Raw genomic sequence first — 25820 nt, 5'->3', positions numbered from 1 at the left:
TCAGGTCATCTGCTGGCTCCTCATGGCATCTGGACAATGGCCCATTAATAATATTTTCATGTGCATGGATAACGCACATCTCTACATCACTCATCCATACATGACCATGTCATACTTTTCAGGGTCTTGGTGAGTCCAGAGCCCACATGGAGGAATTGGGAGCAAGGCAGAAACACACTGAAGCCAGGAACTAGTTACATTTGCTCAGGTACAGGTACATGTCTTAAGTAAATATTTTTAATACATATTTAATAGAATACAATATTTTTATTTAATACATCTATCTATCTATCTATCTATCTATCTATCTATCTATCTATCTATCTATCTATCTATCTATCTATCTATTACACCATCTTGAGGGACAGACCCATACAAATCTCAGTTCCTCTGCTGGTAGATGTGGCGTGTGATTACGTCACGGCGTCTGTAACCACCTTGCAACACAGTTATTGTCCACTAGGTGGCGCCAGTATAAAAGATATGTCAAAAGTCCGGTCCGGAGCAAATATTTCACTTAATGTGCTTTGTGAGATACACCGAAAAACAATGGCATATGCGTCCTGTTTCTAGAATATTCTGTATTTCAGTTAATCCTAATAAGAAATGACCTGTCTGCCTATGAGGGCGCTGATTTAGTGTACTAATGACAATATCAGTGTTTTATGTGTATTGTAGTCTACTTTAATAATTAACTAAGTGTATGTCAAAATGAAAAGATTTCCAGAACGTTCTAAAATACGAAACAGAAAATACCTGCCTCGTGTCTGCTGAAAACAAACAGACCTAAATACTAACGAGAATAAACAGGTGAAGAATTGGTTGGAAATCACTTTATCAATCAGAACGCCAGAGAGACACCGCAGACAAAGAGACCTACCACTCAGACCAGAAGCCACGCCCTCAACCGCTAAGACCCTGCTCTGATTGGTTAACGCCCGTTAATTCCCCTCTTTCTATTGGCGGGGGACTTTGTCAACGACTGTAGACCATTTTTCCACAGGGAACGCTGCACGCGCACTTCTTAAGTGGACATTAACGGCTCGGCAAAAGTGGACACACAGTGGGAATTGATGCGAACCTTTCGGGACGTATGAAGGTGAGTAAGAGGATTTGTGTCCATATTAGTCGTTTTTGGGACAGTAGAGAGAGAGAGAGAGAGAGCCAAAGAGAGAGAGAGCGTGGTGTTATTATTTTCGTAGATCATTGCTGTACATAGATAAACCTGATAATACGCTGCCTGAAACTTTTCAGTATTAAACAACCGGATATAAATATTATGATTACATGTATTCTGAGACAGTATGAGCATTATTTTTAGTTCTATTTAATAAGCTCGGATAAGCACATGGGATGCAAATGCACTGATTACAGCTTTCAAAGTTGCTGTCTGTAATCTCCTATTACCATTTAACACCAAACCCGAAGAGTATAATATTTAATTGCATTTTTCATATTCATTACAGTTGACAGCTACTTAGGTCTATCACATTCTAGTGTGCAAAGATGATCTGAATATCTAAATATGTAGCCCATTGATAAGGTCTGATTACACCTATATGAATGGGATCCAATCTGGTTTTTATTTGTATTCATTAAGGTATTTCTTAGGCTAAACAGCTCTTTCTTGCTTTACGTTTTGCCTACCTGGGTTATAAGTGAGCTATAATTTGTAATTACCGGTTTTATAGTTCATAAAGTACTACTTGCACAGTTATAAACACTTTATTTATGGTAATAACTACTACATAAGCAGTTAACAGATATAGTCATGGGTGACAAATTCTGCTATGTATGTATACCCCTGACCAACTCTGATTAAGTGTGGTTTTATCTGAAAATTTGGTACTTTCATAAATGTACACAGGCTTTGATTAGACACCATTTTTACTCAGAGGTAAATACCTGCACATTAATAGTCACTTTAATCAGTGTTATAAATATTCAGTGTTCCAATATTCAGTGAGAAACCCTGTGTTCTTGCTGTCATTTCTGTCATTTGTTTTTCTTCTGTTCTGATTTGATGTGCTGATAAGGTACGACTCTGTGGTGTTGTGTGAAGACTAAGAATGCAGTCAGAGCTGTAAGTTCACTTTTAGACAGCACAGTAAGAGATAGAAGAAGTGTTCTTGCAGCAGAGTTTCTGATCTTAATTATGGACTTGGTGCCTGGTGTCAACTTGGCTGTTGTGGCAGAGTGAGTGAAACCATTGCTTTGTAAGTAGACAACCAGGGTTCAGTTCTGTGTTCAGGTAGCCACACTGTGCTATTAGGAATACAACAGTATTTAAATTCATGTGTATTTCATTGGATTGTGTGTGGGATTCAGCGTGAAGGGGATAAATGATCTGATTTTTTTGGCAACTTTAGCTATTTTGTGCTCTCTGGGAATTACTGCACTCTCAGAGCATTACTGGAGATCCACAAATATTGTGCTATGATGGGAATACAGTGTATATCCGTTTATATTTTGTGAAGTTGGACATGTGAAATCTAACATTTTCTTATATTATATTAGACATTTTATTCTCAGTATAAATAACAGCCATTCACATCACAGAATACATGCTGTATGCTGAAAGACAACTTATACAAACCATTTATAATCCGTGAAACCTGGTTCTCTGGAGTGAAGGAGCACCATCCAGTATCTTTAGGAGAAGTTGAAGTGGTGTTTGTGCAAACATTTACTTGTCCCGGACAAACCATCCAACATTAATATCCTCACTAATTAAAATCCTCATGGCTGAGCACAAACAAATCCTCACAGAAACCGTTCAACGTCATGTGTGAAGCTTTTGACATCAGCTGAGCCTGTGCAGAAGAGCTGAGACTGCTTTTAAAGATCAGTGAGGTGAGGAAAGCCTGCGAGTGGTCAACGTCTGGCCTCTTCCATTGGCCAGACATAAGAGAGTAGAGTCTGATTTAGTTAATATTTGATGTGTGTGGTTGGGTGTGAATTCCTGAGATTCCTGTAACTATCAGTAAGCCGTATACTATTTCTCTCTCTCTCTCTCTCTCTCTCTCTCTCTCTCTCTCTCTCTCTCTCTCTCTCGCTCCCTCCCCCTCCCCACTATTGTCCTCTCAGTATATGGTAATTTTTCATGTGCCAGAAAAGCATGTTCAGCATCTCCTATGTGAAATAGTTCTTGCTCACCTTTGCTTTATGGGAACTCCTCATTAGATAAAGCAGTGAAAAATATGTGATGCACATGCAAACTACCTATTAATGCCCTTAATTTGAGAAGAAATACCTGATGAGTAGGTGTTCACAAACCTTTGGCCATATTAAATTGAATCACCCACTTTGGCTTTGGCAGTTTGGATACTAGCATCACCTCCAACCCCACCCCACCCCACCCCAGTTCCCATTTTGGTGAAACTGTAGTTAAAATTAAGAACGTAGAGGGCCATTTAACCAGGAGTAGCATCCTTTCATGACCCGGCACCAGCAGGAACAGTGGAACCCCTCTGAGCGTCTGGCCCAATGTGGTGAGGGACGTGGTTCATTAATTAATAATTACCTTCTGCAGTGTGTGTCTCAGTCTAGCTCCAGACGGCATGGAGAGCAGAAGTAATTAGCCTCAGCTGCCCCACCATTGTACTGCTTTGATACACAGCGTCACTAAACAAGCATAAGCCCTGCCCACAGGGAGAGGGTGAGACCATTTAAACTTTAATGTAGTGGATCATATAACACAGGCGTGACTAAAAGCAGACAGACAGATATTATGTGTGTGTGTGTGTGTGTGTGCTTATGGGTGTGGATGCTGGCGTGCATATGTTCTAGTCCTCTACATTACATAATCACACTGTTTGATCTGATTGAGCTGACTGGTTATTGTTTTCCACAATGGTTATGTATACAGGTAACATGTTTACACTGTAACAAACTGACTATGAAAACGCTGCCCTGAAACCTATGTATTTTAGTTCAGCTGTGCGTGGCTCATTCTCATTTAAAGGAACAGGCGCTGAAAGGGTCATTCTGTACAGGGCTGTTACACACGTGAAGAAAAGCACTTCTTTAGCTTACATAAGTTAAGAGCATCTTTTCTTTTCCCAATACAGTGAAACCTTGACTTATGAGTGAATCAACTTACGAATTTTCTGAGATTCGAGCCGTCGCTCGGTCGATTTTTATTCTTTACGATGCGAGCCGAGATCTGAGTTACGAGGAAGCGAGCTTACACCACCCACAACTATGGAGCCCAGCCAGTGTTCATGTATCTTGGCTATCTTGTCGTATCACTGTTTTTTGTAGCATTGTAGCTTTAAGTGTGTAGCGAGTAAGTTAATTTAGGTTAAGCGATAGAGCACGAAAAAAAACTCCGCTCAACCTCCTCCTCCACCTCCACCAGCAAATTCATTTGATCTTTGTGGTAAATACACTTAATAGAACCAGTTCTTTACATTCTCTTTTATTATATATTACAATTTATACATTATTATTGTTATTTATAAAGTCATTATTTTGTATTTAAAAAGGTAACACACAACAAAAAAACTATTTTTTGGGCTGGAAAGGATTAATAGCATTTTAGTTCATTTTAATGGGGAAGTGTAAATTGAGTTACGTGCTCGGTCACACAACGAATTAAAGGTAAGTCAAGGTATTACTGTTTTAATATTGCAACCTTGAATATTGACACGACGTGAATGGAAACAGTTCCAGGTTGGAATTTTAATGATCAGTATGTGTTTTGTATCTTTTTTTGCCTCTGATGTCTGACCTAGCCTCACATGTACATGTGTTTCACATCCAGAATGTATCTGGAGAAACTTTGGTTCAGTTCCAGTTATACATCTCCAGTGTGACCCGATTGTGATCCAATAATATTTCCTTGTGTAAACAGCACACAGGCACATGGATCCTTTCCATTTTACTTCCCGAATACTCCTGTAAACACGGATTCTCATAGGCTATTAACGGTGTATGATACAGTGTTAAAGAAGGACAGAAACGCTCTACAACAGGCACGGAAGCATCTGCTCTGGCACAGGAGAAGGCGTTGTTTGGCAGCTGCTATAATTTCTGCAGTGCTCAGTGCTATTCTCCAGAGTGCGTTTTGGACAGGAGAGAGAAGTCAGAACGTGTGGAGGAGAATTTTGACAGGTTTCAATGATGAAGAATGAATGTAATTTTTTTACTACGATGCTAGAAATTGAACTTAATTTGTGAGAAAATGTGTCTGTTCAGCGGACTTGAGAAAATGACCCACACAGGTGGGATATAGAGTCACTGTAACTGTGGTGTCTCACTATAGACACACCTTGTCCCACATTCTTGGTCTAAGTAAAGCAGCAGTGTCATATGTACATTACATTACCAAAGGGCACTGGCTGTATGAGATTGTAGGCAGTTTCCAGGTCACCTGGGGTTTCCCATGGAGTCATCTCTGACCGTCCCTAATGTGGTTTGAGTCTGATCAGTGATTTTTGGCCTGGTTTACTCCTGGCTTTTTTATTGCATCAAAAGAAATTTGAAAGTAAATATCAATAAAAACAGGTTAATGTTTAATACCAGTACCCAAGATCAGATCAACACCATCTCTGTTACTTTCCCTGTTCATGAGTTCAAATAGCTTTAATCCCTGTATGTCCCGACAGGTCAGCACACACCTCCTGACCATGCAGCATTTTGCAGAGATTCAACGGTTCTGCCCTCAGGGAAGAGCTGCTAGTTTTTCTAGTGTGTTTTTAGGAGCCTCCTTTGACGCACTATAATTTATTTCTCAGTGCGGTTCCTTTCTAACTTACAGGCAGCACACAGTAAAAATGCGGCTGGTTGGGATTAGTTGACGTTTTTGGCATATCAAGTTTAATAAAGTTTTGTATGAAATGGGATACGAATGCTTTGTGTGTGTGTGTGTGTGTGTGTGTGTGTTTGCATGTGTGTGTTGGTGTCTGTGTGTGTGTGACTTTATCTGTTAAAGTAGTGGCATTTAAATAATGTGGTCTGATCAAGAAACACAGAGCATATTCCTATGAGCTTCCACAATCTACAGGCTGAGATTTTCTGTGTGTGTGTGTGTGTGTGTGTGTGTGTGTGTGTGTGTGTGTGTGCTTTTAAAGCATATTTTATAAATGGTTACACCACAAATTATAGCAAATGTGCTGTCAAAGCCTTTGAGTTATGATGTCATAAAAATAAGCATAACATTGAAACACAGGACGTAGGGAAAATTCCCTGAGAAAGAGGGAGATAGAGGATGAAAATACTACAGAGAGATGAGGACAGAGCAAGATAAACAGGGACATAAGAGAGAAAGGACGAAGAGATGAGAACAGAATTGGAGTGAGAGACAGGAAGTGTCAGAAAGAATGAAGAGAGAGAGAGAGAGAGAGAGAGAGAGAGAGGGAAATCAAGACCTGCTAAATGAGGCATAGACCCAGTGACCGATACAGAGAGGTAAAGATGTACTAGAACACTCACAACGAGAGTGAAATATATGAAGAAATATAGAGCGGGAGATAAAGACAGGGAGGGTGCTGTGTTTTTCATTATTAGTCTGTGTATCTATGGTCTCATTGTAAATATGTAATGCATTGTTACAACAGCGTGTGTTTGAGTAGCAGATCCTTTCAGCTTGCTGTGTTTGCTTTGAGATATGAGCCGGGTTTCTCTCTCTCTGTATCTCTCTCAAACACACACACACACACACACACACACACACACACATATGCATGTGGCATGTAAGAATGAAACCCATGGATTTACCAAGTTGGATTCCACAGGAAATGCTTGTATAAGTGACTATGAAACTGAATGAGAAAACATTGCAAAGACTTTTAATGAGTCCAGGCTTTAGAGGCCAGTCTGGTCAGAAAATGACTGTGGTGAAATATTTGGGGGTCTCTTTGGAGCCAAAATGACTCCATGGCAGTGACTTTTTGAAAGTGAACTGTTACAGACTGCATCTGAGTTTTCAGTTCACACTGCGTCCACTCATCGATGGCAATAAAGCTGAACAACTAACTGAAGATCTTTAAGAAGAACATCTTGTGTGTGTGTGTGTGTGTGTGTGTGTGTGTGAGTGGGATCCAGATGCTGATATCACAGAGCTGTGGAAAGTCTAGTTATTCCCGCACTGTCTCTCCTATACACACACACACACATCTGACTCAACACGGCTCCTTAGTGGTGAGAAAACAGTGAGAACCAGTGCTTCTGAAAAGATCCCAGTTGTGTTATTATCACATTCAGTCTATATTTAGTCTGAGCGCTGTAGAGGGGATGATGCAAGGCAGAGTCAGACTTGTAATGGCTGAGAGACATAGAACGTCTAAACATTCTGAAGCAAGTGCGTAAGTGTTAAATGTTGAGTGAGTGAGGTGTGTATCTGCTTGTCGGTCCGGGATAAGAAGGCTGGTGTGTTTAGACTGTAGGAGAGATTTTTCATGACAGACAGAGACTTGACCCTGTGAGAGTCTGGGACCTGTTCACTGTGGCTGTACAGTTTAATTGGGCTGTGATTCAAAGACATGCTCAATGTGAGAGTGAAGTTAAAGGAGCCACAAACCTGGAACTGTGGTGAAGTTTAACAGGGCTGTCGGCTTTAGACTTGCTCTCTGTGGTGGATGAATTGGAGTGGCCAATGCAAATGTGTCTGAACCAAATCTGGCTCACTTTTGGGACTTATAGCTCAGTTATGGCACTGACACCTTCTGCATGTTCCAAAGTGGGTTTAATGTCTGGAGCTGAGCTTGAGCTGAGTTATGGCATGTGTTGCGTGGGCCAGGCATGGGACAAATCTGGATTTGGCACAGATATGTTCCACAACACACCTGATATCTGACAAATATAAGGGAATTGTGGCTGAGTAGAAGTAGCCAGGGCCATGCTTAGTCAGTGCCATTATTCAAGGCCAGATGTGGGCTGTAAGATAAGTGCAGATGTGCCACATTTAGGTCAAACACACATTGCAATTTGGGGAGGAAATTTCCTAACTTTTGAGATGGACAAATTGAACCAAACATTAAATAACACGTTGTAAACCTGCATCCGAATATTATACAGTACTTGTACACTAGAACCAACCCTGTATAATCTAGGCTCTTTTGTCCCTGGTGTATTGGACAAGAATTAAGCCTAGTACTGGACTACAAAGGTTTTTGAATTGCTCATTAAATGGAAAATAAAGTCTTTGATATGGTTTCATCTTTGTGAGGGAAACCACTCCCAAATGTTCTAGCAGCTGTATGTCAATCTGTTTTAAAAATGGAGTACTAAAGATTTTTTGGACTGTTTTGGTCAAGACTGTTCTACTTCAGGCCTCAATATTGACTGTCAAATGTGGACGGTGTGTGTGTGTGTGAGAGAGAGAGAGACATCAGAGTGTGTGTCTCAGACTCTGGGTTAGAGCTGACTGAAGCAATTGCTAGTTATCCCAGTACTCTGCATTCTCCAAAGCCTCAGTAAAGCTATGCGGTCATTTTGCAACTTTTACAAACACACAACTCTAGAGCTATGAAATGCTCAGTTTTGGGAAAATCACAGTGAAATGGCTGTAAACAGTCTGATTACACACAAGTGAATTGTTAGGCCTAAGTAAATAGAGTGGCCAGTTTATTAAGGACACCTACTTTAAAGTTAAACGCTGTACATGCTATTTTCTCCAGTACACTCCCCATTTTACAGTAGATCTTTGATTTAAGCTATTTCTAGCTCTTAAAGGCAATGTAAATAATTCTGGGCAGCTAGTGTTCTCACAGGGGAAAAAAAACTCAGGTTTGTGTTCATTCAGAAGCCCAGGATCTTTTAATGTGGAACAGAAGATTTGAGTAAGAAGCCGAATTCATTTGTAACTCCGCATGTTCAGTTTTGTAGCACTTTCAGTCTGTGTTTACATGAATGCACTTAGCAGTCTCCCGAATTTGGAGTCAGTTCCACCTTTAGTAATGTAACTGTAATGGCAAAAATAAGTCATTTTTACCCACCTATGGAACAGGAATAGAATGATATCCTCAACTCATTTTGTGTTTTTCAACAATCTGAGATCTCTCCACCATCCAAACTCCTCCAGATACAGTTTCTCAGCTGTGTCTGAGCAGGCAACGGAGCGAGAGAGCTCCTGAGCTGGTTTGGACAGAGGATTAGTTTGTTACCCATTTCCTGAGCTAGGGCTTCATACAAACACTGTACCTTTTTCCAGAGCACAAATGGTAAGGGAACATTTTTTTCATTATTTTTACAAAAAAGATTTAAAAACTAAATATTAGGTCATAATCTTTGGTATATTACGCCGGAAAAAACGTAGGGAAAGCTTGCATAGCTTTCCATAGGCTGGGACTTTCTGGAGAGGCCTAGGGTCATCATGTTCAATGCCAAGTTTTAGCTACAGTTTATAAATCCCCCCAGCACTGGGCTGTGCAGCAGTGGAACTAAATTTTATAGAGTGATGAAACACCACCCAATGCCTTACTGATCCTTAACTAACCATCCAGAAAACCTGACCTCACTATAGTTCAAATACAATCAAATCCTTACATCTAGGGTCAAGCCTTCCCAGAAAAGTAGAAGCTGTAACTGCAGCAGTTGAAGGACAAACTAGCTATAACTACAGGTGATTTCAGAGTAATACTGAAGGAACCGCTGACCACTGATTATAAGTGCAAGGCAGGTACTTGGCAACTGGAGCCAGTGCCATTGGAGAACTAGTAATCTGCCACTTACTGCTACAGCCAAATCTCTTTTCTCTCGATCATCCATAAGGCAAACAAACAAAAAACAAGCCAAACCATCTGGCTCAGCATGGAGCTGGGCACTGTGGAGCATTGAACAGAGGCCAGTACTTCTCTGCTGGATGAAGGATGGTTGTGGCCACTAGATTTGGACCATAACACATTCCATTTGCAGAAAACAGAGAAGGATACAGTGCCAGTGTCAGTAAACACTAATGTAGACTCATATTCAAATAGAATTTGATACATCACAATATCATTGGTTGAAATAGCACAGTGGATAACACTGTTGCTCTTCATGAGGCAAACTGGGGTTTAGTTGCTCAGGTAAGCACACTATGCTTGAGCAAGACAAAAAAATAAATCATAAGCGCTCCTGATGGGTGTCTGCCAAAAGCTGTAAATATAAATGTAAAACACAGCAGTATATTACTGTGTGTATTCATGTGGCTGGGTGGGAGTAGACTCCCACCATCTTGATATGCTAATAGCTTCCTGTATTTCTGCGGTCTGAAAGCTGGCCAGGCCACAGACCTCAGACAGTGAATACCACTCTGTTTAAGTGTGTGTGTGTGTGTATCTACAGAAGCAGGTAGTGCTCTACTTTTGAGTGTATTTCTCAGTGCTCATTGTTCATGCTTAATATTCGACATGAAAATGTCAGTCCTCATTGCGAGTAAGAGGTCATTCATGGCCATCAACACTGAAGCTGCATGAGGTCACAGTATGAGCCACAGTTACAGTGTTCCAATACTGTCACTGGGTTTGGGAGCGTAAGAATTGATTTGATGGCATGTATCTGTGGGCTAACCCCATTTCCACATCCTGAATAAGTCAATATAATCATATAATAGTTTATGTTACCACTGTGTTAGCATTCTTCAAGGTTTTAGAGGCTAAGATTTTAAAAATATAACATCAACGTAGTTTACAGGACGAAGTGGACACTTGTTTATTCATTTTCTATTGTAATGAAGGGTATTTGTTGCAAGTTTAGTTTCACGCTCTGTGCTGTAGTAACAGCCTCTACTCATTTACATTTCAAATATATATAAATTGACTTATCATTTTGGTGTGTGTGTGTGTGTGTTTTAGGCAGGCAGGATGAATGTGGAGACTCTGAGTAAGGCGGAGCTGCTGATGCTGCTCAGTATCCTGGAGGGAGAACTGGAGGCTCAGGACCTTGTCATACACACACTCAGGGTAAGAACTGCACTCACTCATAGACACAATACTACACACAGTACAGAGGTACTGCTGAGCGTATCTTGCCACGTTATAAACAAAGGCATTCCAGTTGGAGCTTTAAATGTGTCTGATCCTGAACTGAATACAGCCCAGATGTTGTGTCTGGTCTGATTCACAGAAAAAAGCAGGTTTTGTGTTCACTTGAACTGAATTACCTACCAAACCATGCTATTAAAATCTGTGAGACACGGGAAGAAAACTGAATGTGAAATTTGAAACCAGACAGAAGCCAATCGTTATCTTAGAAATGATGTACAAACATGTCCCATTGGTTTTGGACAAATAACTAATGTTCAACAACGTCAGTTTTCCTACTCAGGAAGACACCAATGCAATCACAGCGTAAACAAAAACCTTGGCTGGTGATGACTGTGGTAGATTGGGAAAATCAATAAGCACTTTTACGTTACATTAATTACTTTTTCCCACTGGGAAAACTGAAATGTGTTTTTCTGTTCACTGCTCTCTGCTCTGAAACAAAGGGCCAGTTTGGATGGTTTTTGGTACCTGCTCTAGAACATTAGCAATGAGACCTTATGCTATTTGATGGTGTTATCTTTTGGTTGATGGTAATACACCTTGCAAATTGGACAGACCGTGTTAGCTTGTTTGTGGTATTGTGGTGAGGTTGCCTGTGTTATTATGTGAATGCTGTATGCAGCATATTTTGACACAACAGAAACCTGGTCCTGGAATTCATACATGGACATGACTCACAACTTTAGTGGTCTGTGGCTGTTTTATTTACAGCCCTTGTCATCAGTAAGCATGATTACAGAATGTAGTTGTGACAAAAAAGAAAAGAACAAGTTCATATTACTGTGTACCGTTGCTATCAGGGATCAACTGTATGTGTGTAACTCAGGAAATAAGCAAAAGAGAGAACAATGATCTGCTAATAGGGCTATTCCTCTACACACACACACACAAACCCGACACAGCAAAACAGTTTCAACTCCGTCATCAGGCCTTTCTCTCAGCTCTGAGGCAGGAAGCTGCTGTAAGCAGATCAGAGAGAGCTGAGCTCCAGCCAGAAATTTACACTGACCACTGCATTAACACTTGGCTCCCATCACCATCCCGACACGTGCTAAAATCCCAAACCCTGATTTACAGACAACACACAAACAAACACTCAGACTTACACTCCCCACTGCTGTGCAGCAAAACACACAGCCCAAATTAACAACACTGAGACATGCGTCATACACACTACACAGCCAGAGGTTTGTGGTTTATGAACACACTCTCATCTGATATTTCTTCTGAAATGCTGTCTCCCTTTGGCTGCCATAACAAGTTCTACTTTCCTGACACATACCTCAATCTTATTTAGAATATAATAAAGAATTTAAGCATATCATCAATGTCCAAATAAAAACAGTAACTTTATAGAAGGGACTATCTTTTTTAACTTCCAATGGAAGTCATTGTAAAATGATTTAAATTTAAGTAAAATTCTCTTTGTCCATTCATTCATTCATCTGTAAGTGCTTATACAGTTCAGGGTCGCGGTGGGTCCAGAGCCCCGAAATACACCCTGGAGGGGGCGCCAGTCCTTCACAGGGCAACACACACACTCACACATTCACTCACACATTCACACCTACGGACACTTTCGAGTCGCCAATCCACCTACCAACGTGTGTTTTTGGACCGTGGGAGGAAACCGGAGGACCTGGAGGAAACCCACACTGACACAGGGAGAACACACCAAACTCCTCACAGACAGTCACCCGGAGCGGGAATCGAACCCACAACCTCCATGCCCCTGGAGCTGTGTGACTGCGACACTAATGATGTAGTAAAATAAAAATTGGCAAAAATGAGGATATGTGTTTTTAATTGGACAGCATTAGCAGCTTACTTTGTATATATGGACTATATCTACTGCACAGGTGGTGCACGTTGAAACTTTAAAAATGTTTAAACACCCCATCTCTTTTCTTCTGTGTTAAAAAAGCAAGGAGTGCGCCCATTGTTTTTACTCAGAAAAGGCCTGAGTTAAAAGCATGTGTAGCTTGTTCAGTGGTTTTGTTCTGACAACCACTGCATGAAAAATGTAGCCTCTGGTTTATTGTTTGACAAGTCCTGATGTTTCCTTTTCGCTTGATGCTTTGTCATAAACACAAATGAAATCACAGCTGTTTAACTGACTCTACAGAGCTGTAGAAAATGCGCCGTTGTGCACATGCAAATTCAACCCCTGAGGGACCACTGCTCACCACTGGTTAGTGTGTGTTTATGAGATTAGGAGTAAGTGATGCAGTGGGAGGGTTAAGGCAGCAGTAATGACAGAGCAGGAGGATCAGAGATGAGAGCAGGGTTCATGCTCTGAGAAGCCCCCCCCACCCTGTCTGCTTCATGGTTGCATGCTTATCAAAGCCCAGGGCATGGGATTCTGGCTTTACACACTCAGTGAGGATAACCGCTGTTCAGTTTTGAATAATATACTTTTTAGATACGTACGGGAAAAATGCCAAACAATATATAACCTGTTAATAGTTATCGTGATATTTCATTTTTGCAGAACATACAATATGCAAATGAGAAACACAGTGAATATATGAACCAAACCTTCTAGTCAAAATGTCTGTGTTTTGATGAATTGTGATTATGATGAATAATTTAAAATATTGTAAATTATCTAAGTATTATAATTCATTCATTTATTCATTATCTGTAAGCGCTTATCAAATTCACGGTCACGGTGGGTCCAGAGCCTACCTGGAATCATTGGGCGCAAGGCGGGAATACACCCTGGAGGGGGCGCCAGTCCTTCACAGAGCAACACACACTCACACACATTCACTCACACACTCACACCTACGGACACTTTTTGAATCCCCAATCCACCTACCAACGTGTGTTTTTGGACTGTGGGAGGAAACCGGAGCACCCGGAGGAAACCCACGCAGACACAGGGAGAACACACCAACTCCTCACAGATTATTATAATTATTATTTTTTATTTTTATATTTTTTTAAAATGAGCATATAAACTATTTCAATTGTTTAGCCTTTTATTTGCAAGATTTTAATTATTAATATATAAACTAGGGGGTCACATCATGCTGTAGGTCACTGCAACACAGGCCAAGGTTCAAGTCATGCCATGGGTCACTGTCGATGAAGAGCTGTGTGGGTTCTCCCTGTGTCTGCATATGTTTCCTCAAGGTGTTTTGTTTTTTTGCTTCTTTGTTCATTTGTTTTTGTTTTTCTCCTTCATTCATTTAAGTGAGTTTGTACTCACACTTCTTAAAGCTGATTGGCTCAATTCTGGACTTTTATGCAACAGAATTAAGACGGAAATCTTACATCACAGGCACATAGACTTAGACTGTGGACTGGTCTGACATCTGGGATTAAAGCTTCTGTTTCTACAGCGTCTTGCCTGCATCTGGTTAGGATCTGATATTATGTCTTTGGGTGGTTATAAAAGGTATTAATGATTTAGTATATACAGGCACTCAGGTGTTACACTCTCTGCTCGGCAGGCTTTACTTTAAAACATTTATGAGATCAAGATGATGAATGATTAGTTTTGATTGCAAACACCACTCCGATTTTATGGTGCTCCGTAACGTCAGAGAACACTGTCCCAATGTTGCAGATGGTGGGCTTAATAATCCTTTATTTCTTGCTTGGCATTGGGGATAGTGAGCTTGGTCTCATGTACATCTGCTTCAGAGCTTCCCATTAAGTTTTATTCTTTTGTATGGAATATATACAATACTGAATATTCAGCTATGGACATATGTGCACCTTAAAATAGTGGAAATCACTAGTTCTAATGGGGGTCCTGTAAAGAGAGTCAGACACACGGGGTCAAAGAGATGTCTCATTGGTGTGTAATGAACAGTTGTTCTAAAGGCCTTTTACAAACAAAACAGAGGGTCATTTGAGTATGTTTGATGGTTATTGATGAGAAATTGATTTACACAGACACATACACACACACACACTGAGAAACAGAGAGCCGACAGCTGAGGGAGTTCTCTCTAATGCACTGGCACAGTTTCACTGGCTTTATTAGTGTGTGTGTGTGTGTGTGTGTGTATGTGTGTCTTGTCACTTTGAATGGAGAGATTTGCCTTCAGGCCCCCAGTCACAATGCACTTCTGCCATTTCCACACACACACACACACACACACACACACACACACACAGAGGCCTTTATTATGATTGACTGGCAGTGCTAGCATGCTGCTGTGGGATTAGCGTTATACACTGAGGGGTTTTTCTCTGACACTGGAGGCCGTACTTTACCCTTCGTAGCCCCTTTAAGCCCTACTTTTACCACCCTGCCCCAGGCAAGAATGTTTGTATGAGAGAGAGAGAGAGAGAGAGAGAGAGAGAGAGTTCTTTATTGTCTGACTCTGTGCTGGTCTTAAAGGGCACTTTTCACAGTGGAGACATTCAGAGGCCCTGAAAACTCTTGGGACCTTTGGGTTCTGATGGAGTTTGGTGTGTGTGTGTGTATGTGTGTGTGTGTGTGTGTCCACTGGTCCATGCTGTCCTCTGTTTCCTGTTAGGCATGGTTTCCTCCCTTTCACCTCCCTATGTGGCATTCTGGGAATTTTTTTTTGCTTGCTAGTGGCCAGCGGAAGGAAATAGTGTGTGACCTGACCTTAACATCACAGAGTCCCCAAGCCATCCCCTATGTCCCTATCACCCACACTCACACTCTCACAGATACTAAACAGAGGTGTGAATACACAACACTTCATCTTTATACATAAATCGAGAGGTTGTGGTTCTTTCAGTGCATTGAGTTGTACTGAAGGGTAAGATTCAGATAATCAGAACAAGGAAGAATCAATGAAGAGGTCTCCTCCATGTCTCTGTAGTTTCTCCTGGACAACAATGTGTCAGAAGGAAAGACAAAGGCGTCTTCTGCTGCTCAGATATTACAGCCTAGGAAAACGAGCTCAGGAATTTCACATGTCTCCTCTTGAATTTTAGTGGAGATCTCAGTCAGGTCTCACACTGGGCTTAGATTTGCTGAGATAATAACCCTTTTGTTTATCTGATGCTGAGCTAAGGACGTTGACCATTTCTCATCTAAATTCAAAAACCTTCTAGGTTTTGAAGCTGTAGATTTTTTTTGGGAACAGAAACATCTCACATATCATTTTAGTCTAATGCTATTTCTCCTGTGGATAATCACTATTATGAGCCCGGAGCCATTTATAAGTAACTTTTAAACAAGTTACTATCTTTCCTCTGGGAAAGATAACCCAGTGAGCACAAAAACATTAAGCAGACATCTTTGGACAGGTCCAAGACATATAAACTTCAGCCAGAATAAATGTTTTTATTAGGTCTTTTCAAGGGGACTTCTGCTGTTGTGTATAAAGAAGCCTTTTTAGAACATGGAAATTCCCTTTTTTAGTTGTTACAGATAATGCATATTTGATCAACACTGGAAAGTCGACTAATGGCAGTGTACTTTTTAATGCACGAATGAAAATATTGTCAGGATGTCATAATCAATGTTTTTGGACGTCTCTGGTCCATCCCTCACTGGGAATGTTCAGTAGAGATGTAGAAAATACATCTTGTAACAAGTAGCTTGCTTGTGGAAAGACTGTCATCATGGGGGCTATTACTTTGTTTTCTTGGCCATTAGATGGGGATAGTATAAAGCAGGGATGCGCAATACCGCTTTTCCCTTCCGATACGATACTGATATTTCATGTTCATGCCGATACCGAGTACCGATACCAACTCTATCTTAACTACTAGAGAGATGCCTATAAAGATATTTATATCTTTATAACACTTGCACTGGCAAGTGTTGGGTGGGCCTGACGTTGGCCTAGATTTTGTACATAACACACCTGACATCTGGCCCGTATCAGGTGGATATTGAGTTGAAGCAGCCAGACTCACGCAGAGTCAGTGATGGCAAATGTGGACCGTAAGAGAACTTTGTGCTTTGCTCATAAACATATAAATCACATATTAACCGCCTTATCTTTTCAGTATTAAAAATTATTTTAGTCGAGTGAATTTTATTAATCAGTTCACCCCTAATAATAAATCATAGCCATGTAATCATAAGCAGTGGGTAATAAAATGTTTTCTTTTGATCAAACTACTTTCTCCAGTCACATGTCTGTAAGTGGGTCCTATCATTGCTGCTTCAGTTCCTGGGAATGCCACATTCATCTGAGGCCAGGGGTCAGCTACAGAAAAATTGGCCTCACTTTCTCTGACTGTGTAAGAATGTCCGTCTTCTTCTCTCATTACAACCATAGTTGTAGCCAGTGTGGGTGTTTGTTAGCTGACCTAACATGTCAGGTGTTTTAGTTTTGTCTTCCAAGCGTGGTTAGTCGCCCCGTGCCACTCTGTTAGGAGCAATAAGATAAAAGGAGGTAGGTGGAGTCAGAGGTCTCTGAGAGAGCATGAGCTTGCTCCCAGGTTGGAAGCATTGTGTGTGAACCCAGAAAATTGGGTAAAAATAATGATCCAAAAGGAATTTTCTTCTCCAGTAGCTATCAACTCCTAGCCAGCACTCAGCCCTTACTGCTGCGGCTGGCAAAATTCATGTTCAAACATATAGATCTGTTAGTCCAACATGACTCATTCATTCTCTGGTTATTTCAGATCTGAAATAGACGTCAGACCTGTTTTAAGGGGCTGAATTTGTGAGAGGCTTGCATTGTTAGAGATGTGTGCTGAAGACAGATTGCCTTAAAAGGCCAGTCACTGTCCAGTTGAGTGAAATAAAAATGTCCAATGCTGTTTTAGGCTTTTAGCAAGAAGAGCTGATAATAGCTTCTAATCATCATTTTTGAATCAGAGTGAGAGAGAGGAAGTGAAAGAGAGAAAGTGGAAGCAGGAAGGGAAGAGGAATGCAAGGGAGAGGGAGAGAGAGAGAGAGAGAGAGAGAATCTAGATAGAAGGAAGACATGAAGTCATGAGAGAGACACGGAGAGAGACTAAAAGTAAGAAAAACAAGAAGAGAAGAATGCTCTCCAGAGAGAGAGAGATAGTTGATAGCGAGAGGGAGTAAGAGGCTGTTGAGAGAGGGAAAGAAAACGTTCAAAAGGCCTGGAGACAGAGAGAGAGAGAGAGAGAGAGAAAGTTGCAAGCCCCATGTTTGGTTATGGTGGCAGTGTATATCTCCTTGCCTTTGGCATGGCACACCCTGAGGGCAAATTGGGTATTTCTCTTCTCTGAAAGGCCTGGAATGTGTTTGTCTGTTTGTGTGTGTGTGGTTCTCAGAGTGTTGACATGATTCCAGGAATGTGCCAGAAGCCGCTTTGTCTCCTATGGCAACAGCTCTCCCAGTTTTCCCAGTAACTGCTCTGTCACCAACACCGACTGGTCAAAGAACTCCCATAACTCTCATTTTACTAAAACACAACACTATAATTTTCATACGCTAGCTCCAGACATATGACTTCATATCTTTTAAAACTGAAATATGACATGGTGGCATGGTGTTTTAGTGGGTTGTGTCACTGCTACTGCTCCAGGGTCCTGGGGTTGTGGGCTCAATCACTGCCTCTGATCGCTGTCTGTGAAAATTGTGTGTGTACTTCTTGTTTCTCCGGGAGCTCTTGGTTTTCCCCCACAGTCTAAAAACACTTGCTGGTACATGAACTGTGCCAAAGTGTCCATAGATGTGAGTGTGTAATGACATTATTTTCCTTACATAGTGCTGAAATATATGAGTATAACCGGACAGTCTTATCTTATGTTTATTTATGAAACTGTACACAGCAGGCAGTGGAAATATTTGAATCAGTGCAGTCTACTCCCAACAGAGGCATGTTATCTCTGGTGGTTTTTGTGGGGATTCATTGTCTGGTGGGTTTTTTTTTTCTTTTAAAGACAATGACTTGTTAACTTGTCTGGTTGAGTTTGAGAACATCGCTCATCACAGTAATTGTGTGTTTGTGAATGAGGATTTGAGACTTTACATTTCTGTGATGTTTAAGTAAGTAAAAAAAGCTCTATATTGCTCTGTGCTATATTATAGTTGGTCCAGTGTTTGGAGGCTATTTAGAAAGGGTTCAAAGGAAAGCAGCTGTGTTTCAGTACTGACTCATAAACGTAGTCACATCATTGTGGTGAGGTGTGTGTTACTGGGTGACATCATAGTGGAAGTAGCAAAGAGCACTTTCACAGAGTCGCTGGACCTTCCATATACACTAGTGACTCATTTGCCAGCTCAGATAAATAACCAAAGCTTCATTTACTGAAATTTCTACAGAAGCTTTGTATTTTAAGTACTGAGTTTTTTTTAGGAAACAGCACCTATCTATTGTAATTAAATACATTCAATCTAGTGTGGGTTTATGTCAAGTCATACCAATAAATCTCAAATAGATTTGAGTTGGGACCCTGCCCTGTAGCCTCGGTTATAAAGTGGTGAATGAGATTAGAGTATACACTGTTGGCTGAGGCTGGAACTGGGTGAATGAACTGGGTGTGGCTCAGATTGGATGATGGCGGTTTATAGTCTCAGACCACCAAAAGACAGCTGTTTATTTTCTTAAGCTGAGCGTCAAGCGTTACTCCACATCATTACAGCAAATTACTGAAGAACTGCTACTCTGGGGGATAGAGCTATTATCTCTCTCTCTCTCTCTCTCTCTCTCTCTCTCTCTCTCTGGTCCAGTCATACTGTTTTTGTAGCAACTTATCATAAGGTCACAGAGAGAGCAAAAAGCGGGAGGAAGAGAAAGAGGCAGCAGGAAACTTACCTGTCTTATGGAAAATTTTGGATCTTTCAGTTCTCTTGTACATGTGTGAGACAGAGTCAGAAACAGTGGCACGAACTAAACTGGGATGTTCTGATCCTTGGGCATTAAATATGACTGGACAAACAAAGGCATATATCCTTTTTTTGTGAGAACTGGGGAATTTGTTTGTTGTCACATTGTTTGTGAGGGGTTTCCTCCCGCAGTCGACACATTCTGGTTGATTGGCTATTCAAACGTGTCCATGGGTGTGAGTGTATGTGTGAATGTGTGAGTGTGTGGTACCCTCAGATGGACTGGGACTCTTAGCTTATGTTTATAGAAGTGGGCTTGGGACCAGAAGGAGAGATGTGCCTTTGAGCAAGGCACCTAACCCCTAAGGTGCTCTCCGGGTGCCAAGGGGGGCTGCCTGCTACTCCACGTAAAATGCATGGGTAAAATGCAGATATCTGTCTGTTGTACTATTGTACATTGAACATAAAGTGGTTACAGATCATGAAAGAAATAATGATTGAAGACTGAAGTACATTATTCAACTTTTGTAGCTTCCCATGAGTCGGGGGAAATCAGCAATACAGGGGCTCTAATGAAGATGTTAGGGTAATCACCACAGACCCCTCAGACTGGTCTGAAACTGAAGTGAAGGAGGGCACTGATGATGTAATTAAAGAGAAACAGAGTGGACAAGTACAGACTAGAACAACTCCCACAGATTGATACACACAAACATCATTACACAGCATGTGACACAAACACCCATCTGGGGTAATGTGTTTGATTCCTGAGAGACTGCATCAACCCTGTTAGAAGAATTTTATGAATTTTAGGTTTGTGCGTATGAGCGTTATGCAAATCCAGCAGCCACAAATGCCAATGATTCTTTTAGAGTAAATGTTTACAACCATAAATGCCAATGATTCTTTGAGGGTATGCCTTTACCCAAAGACGCCTGTGATAATTGGAGTTTGTAATTCTTTAAAGGAGCAATAGGTAATACTGACACTAAGCGTTTAAAATCTGAACTATAATACAGAGAGAGTATTATCAAAACACACAGTATTTCAAAACAGTGGAACTGTGAAAGTGAACATTCAGCCGCCATTTCCCTGCGTGTACAAGCCTTTACTGTCCAAATCCACCTGAAATATTTCGACTTGACAAGGCTGGTGTTATTTATCAATTTTTCTTTCCACCAAAAAATGTCATTTAGGAGGCAGATCTTATCTAATTTTCGTAGTCAAACATTTCGTTCCACGTTACATGTGTCTGTTTATGAGTCCTTGGTTCTTGAAGTCTCTGTTCCACCTTAAGAGCTGAAACTAGCGCTCTAGCTTTTTAAACATTTTAAAGCAACTGTTTTTCCAGTTTATCCATTTAAAACACACAAACCAAACGTATTATTCAACCAATTATTCACAATTTTCATATTCAAGCATTTCTTATTTGCGTTTTTGTCCAGCTTCTTATTGAATACTCATTTCCACCTTAAACAGCTAAGCTAGTGCTAGTCGAGTCTTTATAAATAAAACTTGTTTTGAAACACATATTTCCCATTTTATTCATTTAAAACACACAACCAAGTGCACATCATGTCACTAAAACATCTCGTGTAGGACAAGGTGGGGTCCCTCTTTTCAGACTGCTTTGTCTGGATCAGCATAAAGAAACCTGCAGCTGTAACCAAACACGAGGCTTAAGTCCACCTTCTTGTGCATCCTATGTTCATGAAAACCTGTGACTGTAGCCCACTTGTTCAAATACAGCCTTCAATTGATCGGACCTGCAGTACTCTCAGAAGACTGCACAGTATTTAACATAGAACCATGGATACATCAGAAAGCTGCTGGATAACAAAAACTAACAAGTGGGAAATTCTAGTTCACTTTGTAGTTACCAGGGTAATGAAAGTCCAGGAGCTTTTTGAACAAGAGTGAATAAAGAAACTACATGCCCCCCCAAGCAGCCCACTCTTCCCATAACACAAACACAGTACTGACCAGTATAGGCATCTGATGTGACGGATCTGGGAAGTTGCCATTCTACAAAAGTGTCCAGTGATATTGCATTAGCTGCAGTGGCTGGCTTTACATGTTTCAGGGGAAGCAAGTGCTTATCTTCACCCTCCTACAGTCAACATAGTGTGCTTTGGATGTGGTGACAACTACGTTTTTAGAAACAGTGTAGGTGTGTTGGTCAAAGTCCTAAATGTCAATCCAATACAACGCTCACCTTGACATCACTCCTTCAGAAATGTATAGAACAACAACTTACATGTTTGTAAATGAAACTGTATAACTCCCCACAGGCAGGTGTGTGTCAGTGTGTGTTGCTGGCCACTTTCCCAGCCTTTCCTTGACATAAGTGTAAATATTGTTGTTGGTGATCCCAAATCAACTCTGCACCTGCAGTGTCCAGCAGCTGAAATCTGAGAGAGAGAGAGAGAGAGAGAGAGAGAGAGAGAGAGAGAGAGAGAGAGAGAGAGAGAGCTGATTGGACTGATCTGATCACAGGAAGTGGCCTGAATTAGCTGGGCCACTAGTGTCTTTGGCCATAGGCATCTACTCAAACTCTCCTAATAGTTTTAGTGTGCACTGTTTAGCCTTTGATCAGTCTGAGAACTCTGGCCTTAAACTACTGACTCACACTATGTGATGTGGAAGTATAACAGTATAACTCATAGTGTATATCTCAAAGGCTTAACAGTGAACACTAAAACTATACAGAGTTTTTATGGTTAATTAATGACAGTAATGGTGTTTCAGGGTTGTAGTACGTTTCAGTCCAGTCACTGCTGTTACGTCTTGGAAAGTGTCCAGTACAACATGCATATGCAATAAAATCATAACAGGAAAATACTGATTCAGAAGACACATGAAATCTGATTTTATTAGAACCTTTGTTTGGATCTTTGTGGGACAAATGTTTGGAAATAAATAATCTAATGTTATTAAGTCTATTTGAAAAATCAGGAAATATTCCAGTTGAAGAAGTTTGCAGAAGCATAGAAAACTTATCATACAAGTCTTCTCCATTTTATACTGACACCTAGTGGCTTGGATGTATCATAGATTCTGTTGAGGTGATTTTAAACACGGCTTTTCCCATCAGTGGGGCCCACTTTTTGGAGAAATAACTGAATCATTCATGGACTACAAAATAATTCTTCAGCTCAGGTTCAATTATGAAAAACTCCTTTATAACTATTAATTAATTTGCTATCATTTGGTAATAAATACAAAAATGTAGGACCTTAGGTGCTTAAGAAAATCATTGATAGGCCCCCTTCATCCAGTCTGTGCATTCTCCATGAATCGTTTTCTGTGTGTCTGAGTGTTGGAGTTTTGTAGAGGGTTGGGGGTAGGGTTCCGTGTTCTTTATCCCTGTACTTAGTGAGCAGATCTCTCTCTTTCTCTCTCTCTCTCTCTCATACACACACACACACACACACACACACACACACACATTAACTCAGCCTGTAATCAGTGTTCGTATCTCTGTGGCCTCAGTATCCCACACTGCAGATGTTTTTCCTAGTCCATGGCTAGGACGCTTTAGGTCATTCCCAAAGACACTCCACCCACTGAATGAAGACATTCCATAGAGAGAGCGAGAGGGAGAGAGAGAAGAAAGAAGAGTGCAAAAAAAAGGCTTGTAACTGGACTCTGCACTCACCTGGTTGCCATGGTTACAGCTGCAGGTTTCTTTATGCTGATCCAGACAAGGCAGTCTGAAAAGAGGGACCCCACCTTGTCCTACACATGAGTTTGTGTGTGTGTGTGGGTGCGTGTGTGTGAGTCGGGGAAAGAGTAAACAGAAATATTAAGTGTTTTATTAATACTTTAGATATTGGGTAATGTGAAAGTCATCACTTTTGTTTTGAGGCACAATTCAGAAGTAATATCACATTTGATGTATTATGTATAATTATATATTAAAGTATTACAAAATGGCAGCTTTTTAGGAAAAGACAAATGCGTTCTTTAAATCTTTACAGATTTAAAGGGTCACAGTGGGTCCGAAGCCAACCCGGAATCACTGGGCATAAGGCAGGATCACACCCTGGAGGGGGGCGCTAATCCTTCACAGGGCGACACATTCACTTACACACTCACACTTACGGACACTTTTTGAATCGCCAATTCACCTACCAACCTGTGTTTTTGGACCGTGTGAGAGCACAGGGAGAGCACACCAAACGTGAACCCACAACCTCCAGGTCCCTGGAGATATGTGACTGCGACACTACCTGCTGCACCACACTCTCAACACACTCTCTGGCCATAAATACTGTGTTCCCAAGACTGGTGTATTCAGTTTTAATAGTTTCTCTCTCTCTCTCTCTCTCTCTCTCTCTCTCTCTCTCTCTCTCTCTCTGACACACACACACTTCTCTCTGGATGTGTCCTGTAATCTCTGAATTTCTGAAAGGCTTATGCTTTTTGTTTGCAGAGCTCAAGGAGTGTCAGAGAGAGAGAGAATGGGGAGAAAGTGGGAGGTCAGAGAGAGAAGAGAGAGAGAGAGCTGGAGAATACAGAGAGGAGAGAGAAATAGAGGATAGGAAAGAAAAAGAGGGGGAGAGATTTAGAGAGGAAAAGGGGGAATACGTGTGTGTGTGTGTCTGTGTGTGTGTGTGTGTGTGTGTGTGTGTTAGAGGGAGAGGGGGAGATTGAGAGAGTGGTGTGGTGGTTGGGGGGGGGGGTCAGCTGAAGAAAGAGTGATTGGAGCAGTCGGCCTATTTGTGTTTTTGTTTGAAGGAGAGATGTGAGCAGGAAAGAATGTGCCAGAAAAGGAGAAAGAATGTGCGGAAGAGGAATGGCATTAAGAAAGCATGAAGGAATGAGGGCATCTCTCACCACACGCTTCATCCCACACTCTCTATGGAAAACAAATAATAATAAGTAATAATAATTATGAATAAATATAAAAATACAGTACTAAAAGTATTGAGTAATTTCTAGAAGTGCAGCGAACTTTGTAATACATCCACCATCATCCAGTAGAGGGACTGGGGTCTCAGGGACTCAGGATGTCTCCTGTGGATCCTTTTGATCTGAAATGAAATGCTAAAGCGCATGAGTCAGAGCTGTGACCAATCGCAGGGCAACAAATCAATCACAGAACAGTTTCTGCTCGTTTTCATTTGGCAATTTTTCAACCAGAAAGTAATTTATATTCACTCTCACCTACCATGTGATCATAAAGACCCTGTGTGTGTGTGTGTGTGTGTGTGTGTGCATGTTCTCCATCTCTCCTGTGTGTTTCCATCTGCCAAATCATTCAGTATGGACACCCCATCTTGCCCTCCCCAATTAGTCACAATGTCCCCAGTCCACACACACACACACACTCCAGCCTTCGCCAGCTGCTCCTTTTGTGCTCCTTCTGTGTTGGTGACCCTCTCTCCCCCAGGGAGGGTTTAACACCTGCCTGTGTGTGTTTGGGGGCAGGGAGATGGCTAGTGTGTGCGTGTGTGTAATTAAGTTGCAGGGGGGGTATTATTCGGGTAACAGGACCTGATAGAGGCCAGGCTGCATGGTGCTGATTTCAGTTTGTGTGTGTGTTTTGAGGTAAAGAATGTATGTGGAGGTCCAAAGCTTGTGTGAAAGTACAGTGTGTTTGTCTGTGTATGGGAGTACAGAATGTGTGTGTGTGTGTGTGTTCATCAGCACCTGGTTTGAGTTAAGAGAGTGTGAAGATGCGTGTTGATTTTGGCAGGGGCTGTGGAAGGCCATCTTGTCCCTCCTTCTTCCTCTCTGTCTTTCATCCTGTCACTTTCCTTATTTTCTTTCTCTCTCTCTCTCTCTCTCTCTCTCTCGCTCTCTCTCTCTCTCACACTGCTGGGTTCTGGCCTCATGAAGGGCTGCTTCACTTCAAAATCTGACCCTATCCAGAAGTTCACTGGCTGTTGCTGATGTGGTCTGTAAGGAAAACAGAATGGTATCTAGTTACATACACTTATAAAAAACTACCATATCTGTCCATTTATTTTCAATAGAGTGTCAGGGATATTTTTACATGAACTCTTTACATATTGTAGCCACAGGGCTCATTCCCTACACCTCATTAGACCTTCAGGAAGTGAGCAAAAGACTTCCATTTTCAGAGGCAGTAAGTTTGAGTGGCATTATAACCTGGTTTCAGGCTGTTGTTCTTTACAGACTTTCAGTTCATG

The 25820-nt window shown here is 41.2% G+C and overlaps 1 protein-coding gene across 2 annotated transcripts in view; it reads left to right on the top strand.

The window, feature by feature from the left end:
• The first annotated feature begins 971 nt into the window (after nt 1-971).
• Nucleotides 972-25820, top strand: part of cttnbp2nlb (CTTNBP2 N-terminal like b) — a 34521-nt gene continuing 9672 nt past the window's right edge. The window contains exons 1-2 of one of the 2 annotated variants that reach the window (XM_066643558.1): nt 972-1099; nt 10779-10886. In XM_066643558.1, coding sequence (XP_066499655.1) covers nt 1094-1099; nt 10779-10886 — 114 coding nt within the window. In that variant the 5' untranslated portion in view covers nt 972-1093. Of the gene's footprint in view, nt 1100-2147; nt 2217-10778; nt 10887-25820 lie in introns of those variants that run through there. The other variant, XM_066643559.1, reaches the window with a different exon arrangement.

This window comes from Hoplias malabaricus, chromosome 14, assembly GCF_029633855.1.
Source record: "Hoplias malabaricus isolate fHopMal1 chromosome 14, fHopMal1.hap1, whole genome shotgun sequence".
Lineage (NCBI taxonomy): Eukaryota > Metazoa > Chordata > Actinopteri > Characiformes > Erythrinidae > Hoplias > Hoplias malabaricus.
The sequence above is the reverse complement of the archived record's forward strand: the minus strand, read 5'-3'. Positions and strand labels throughout refer to the sequence as shown.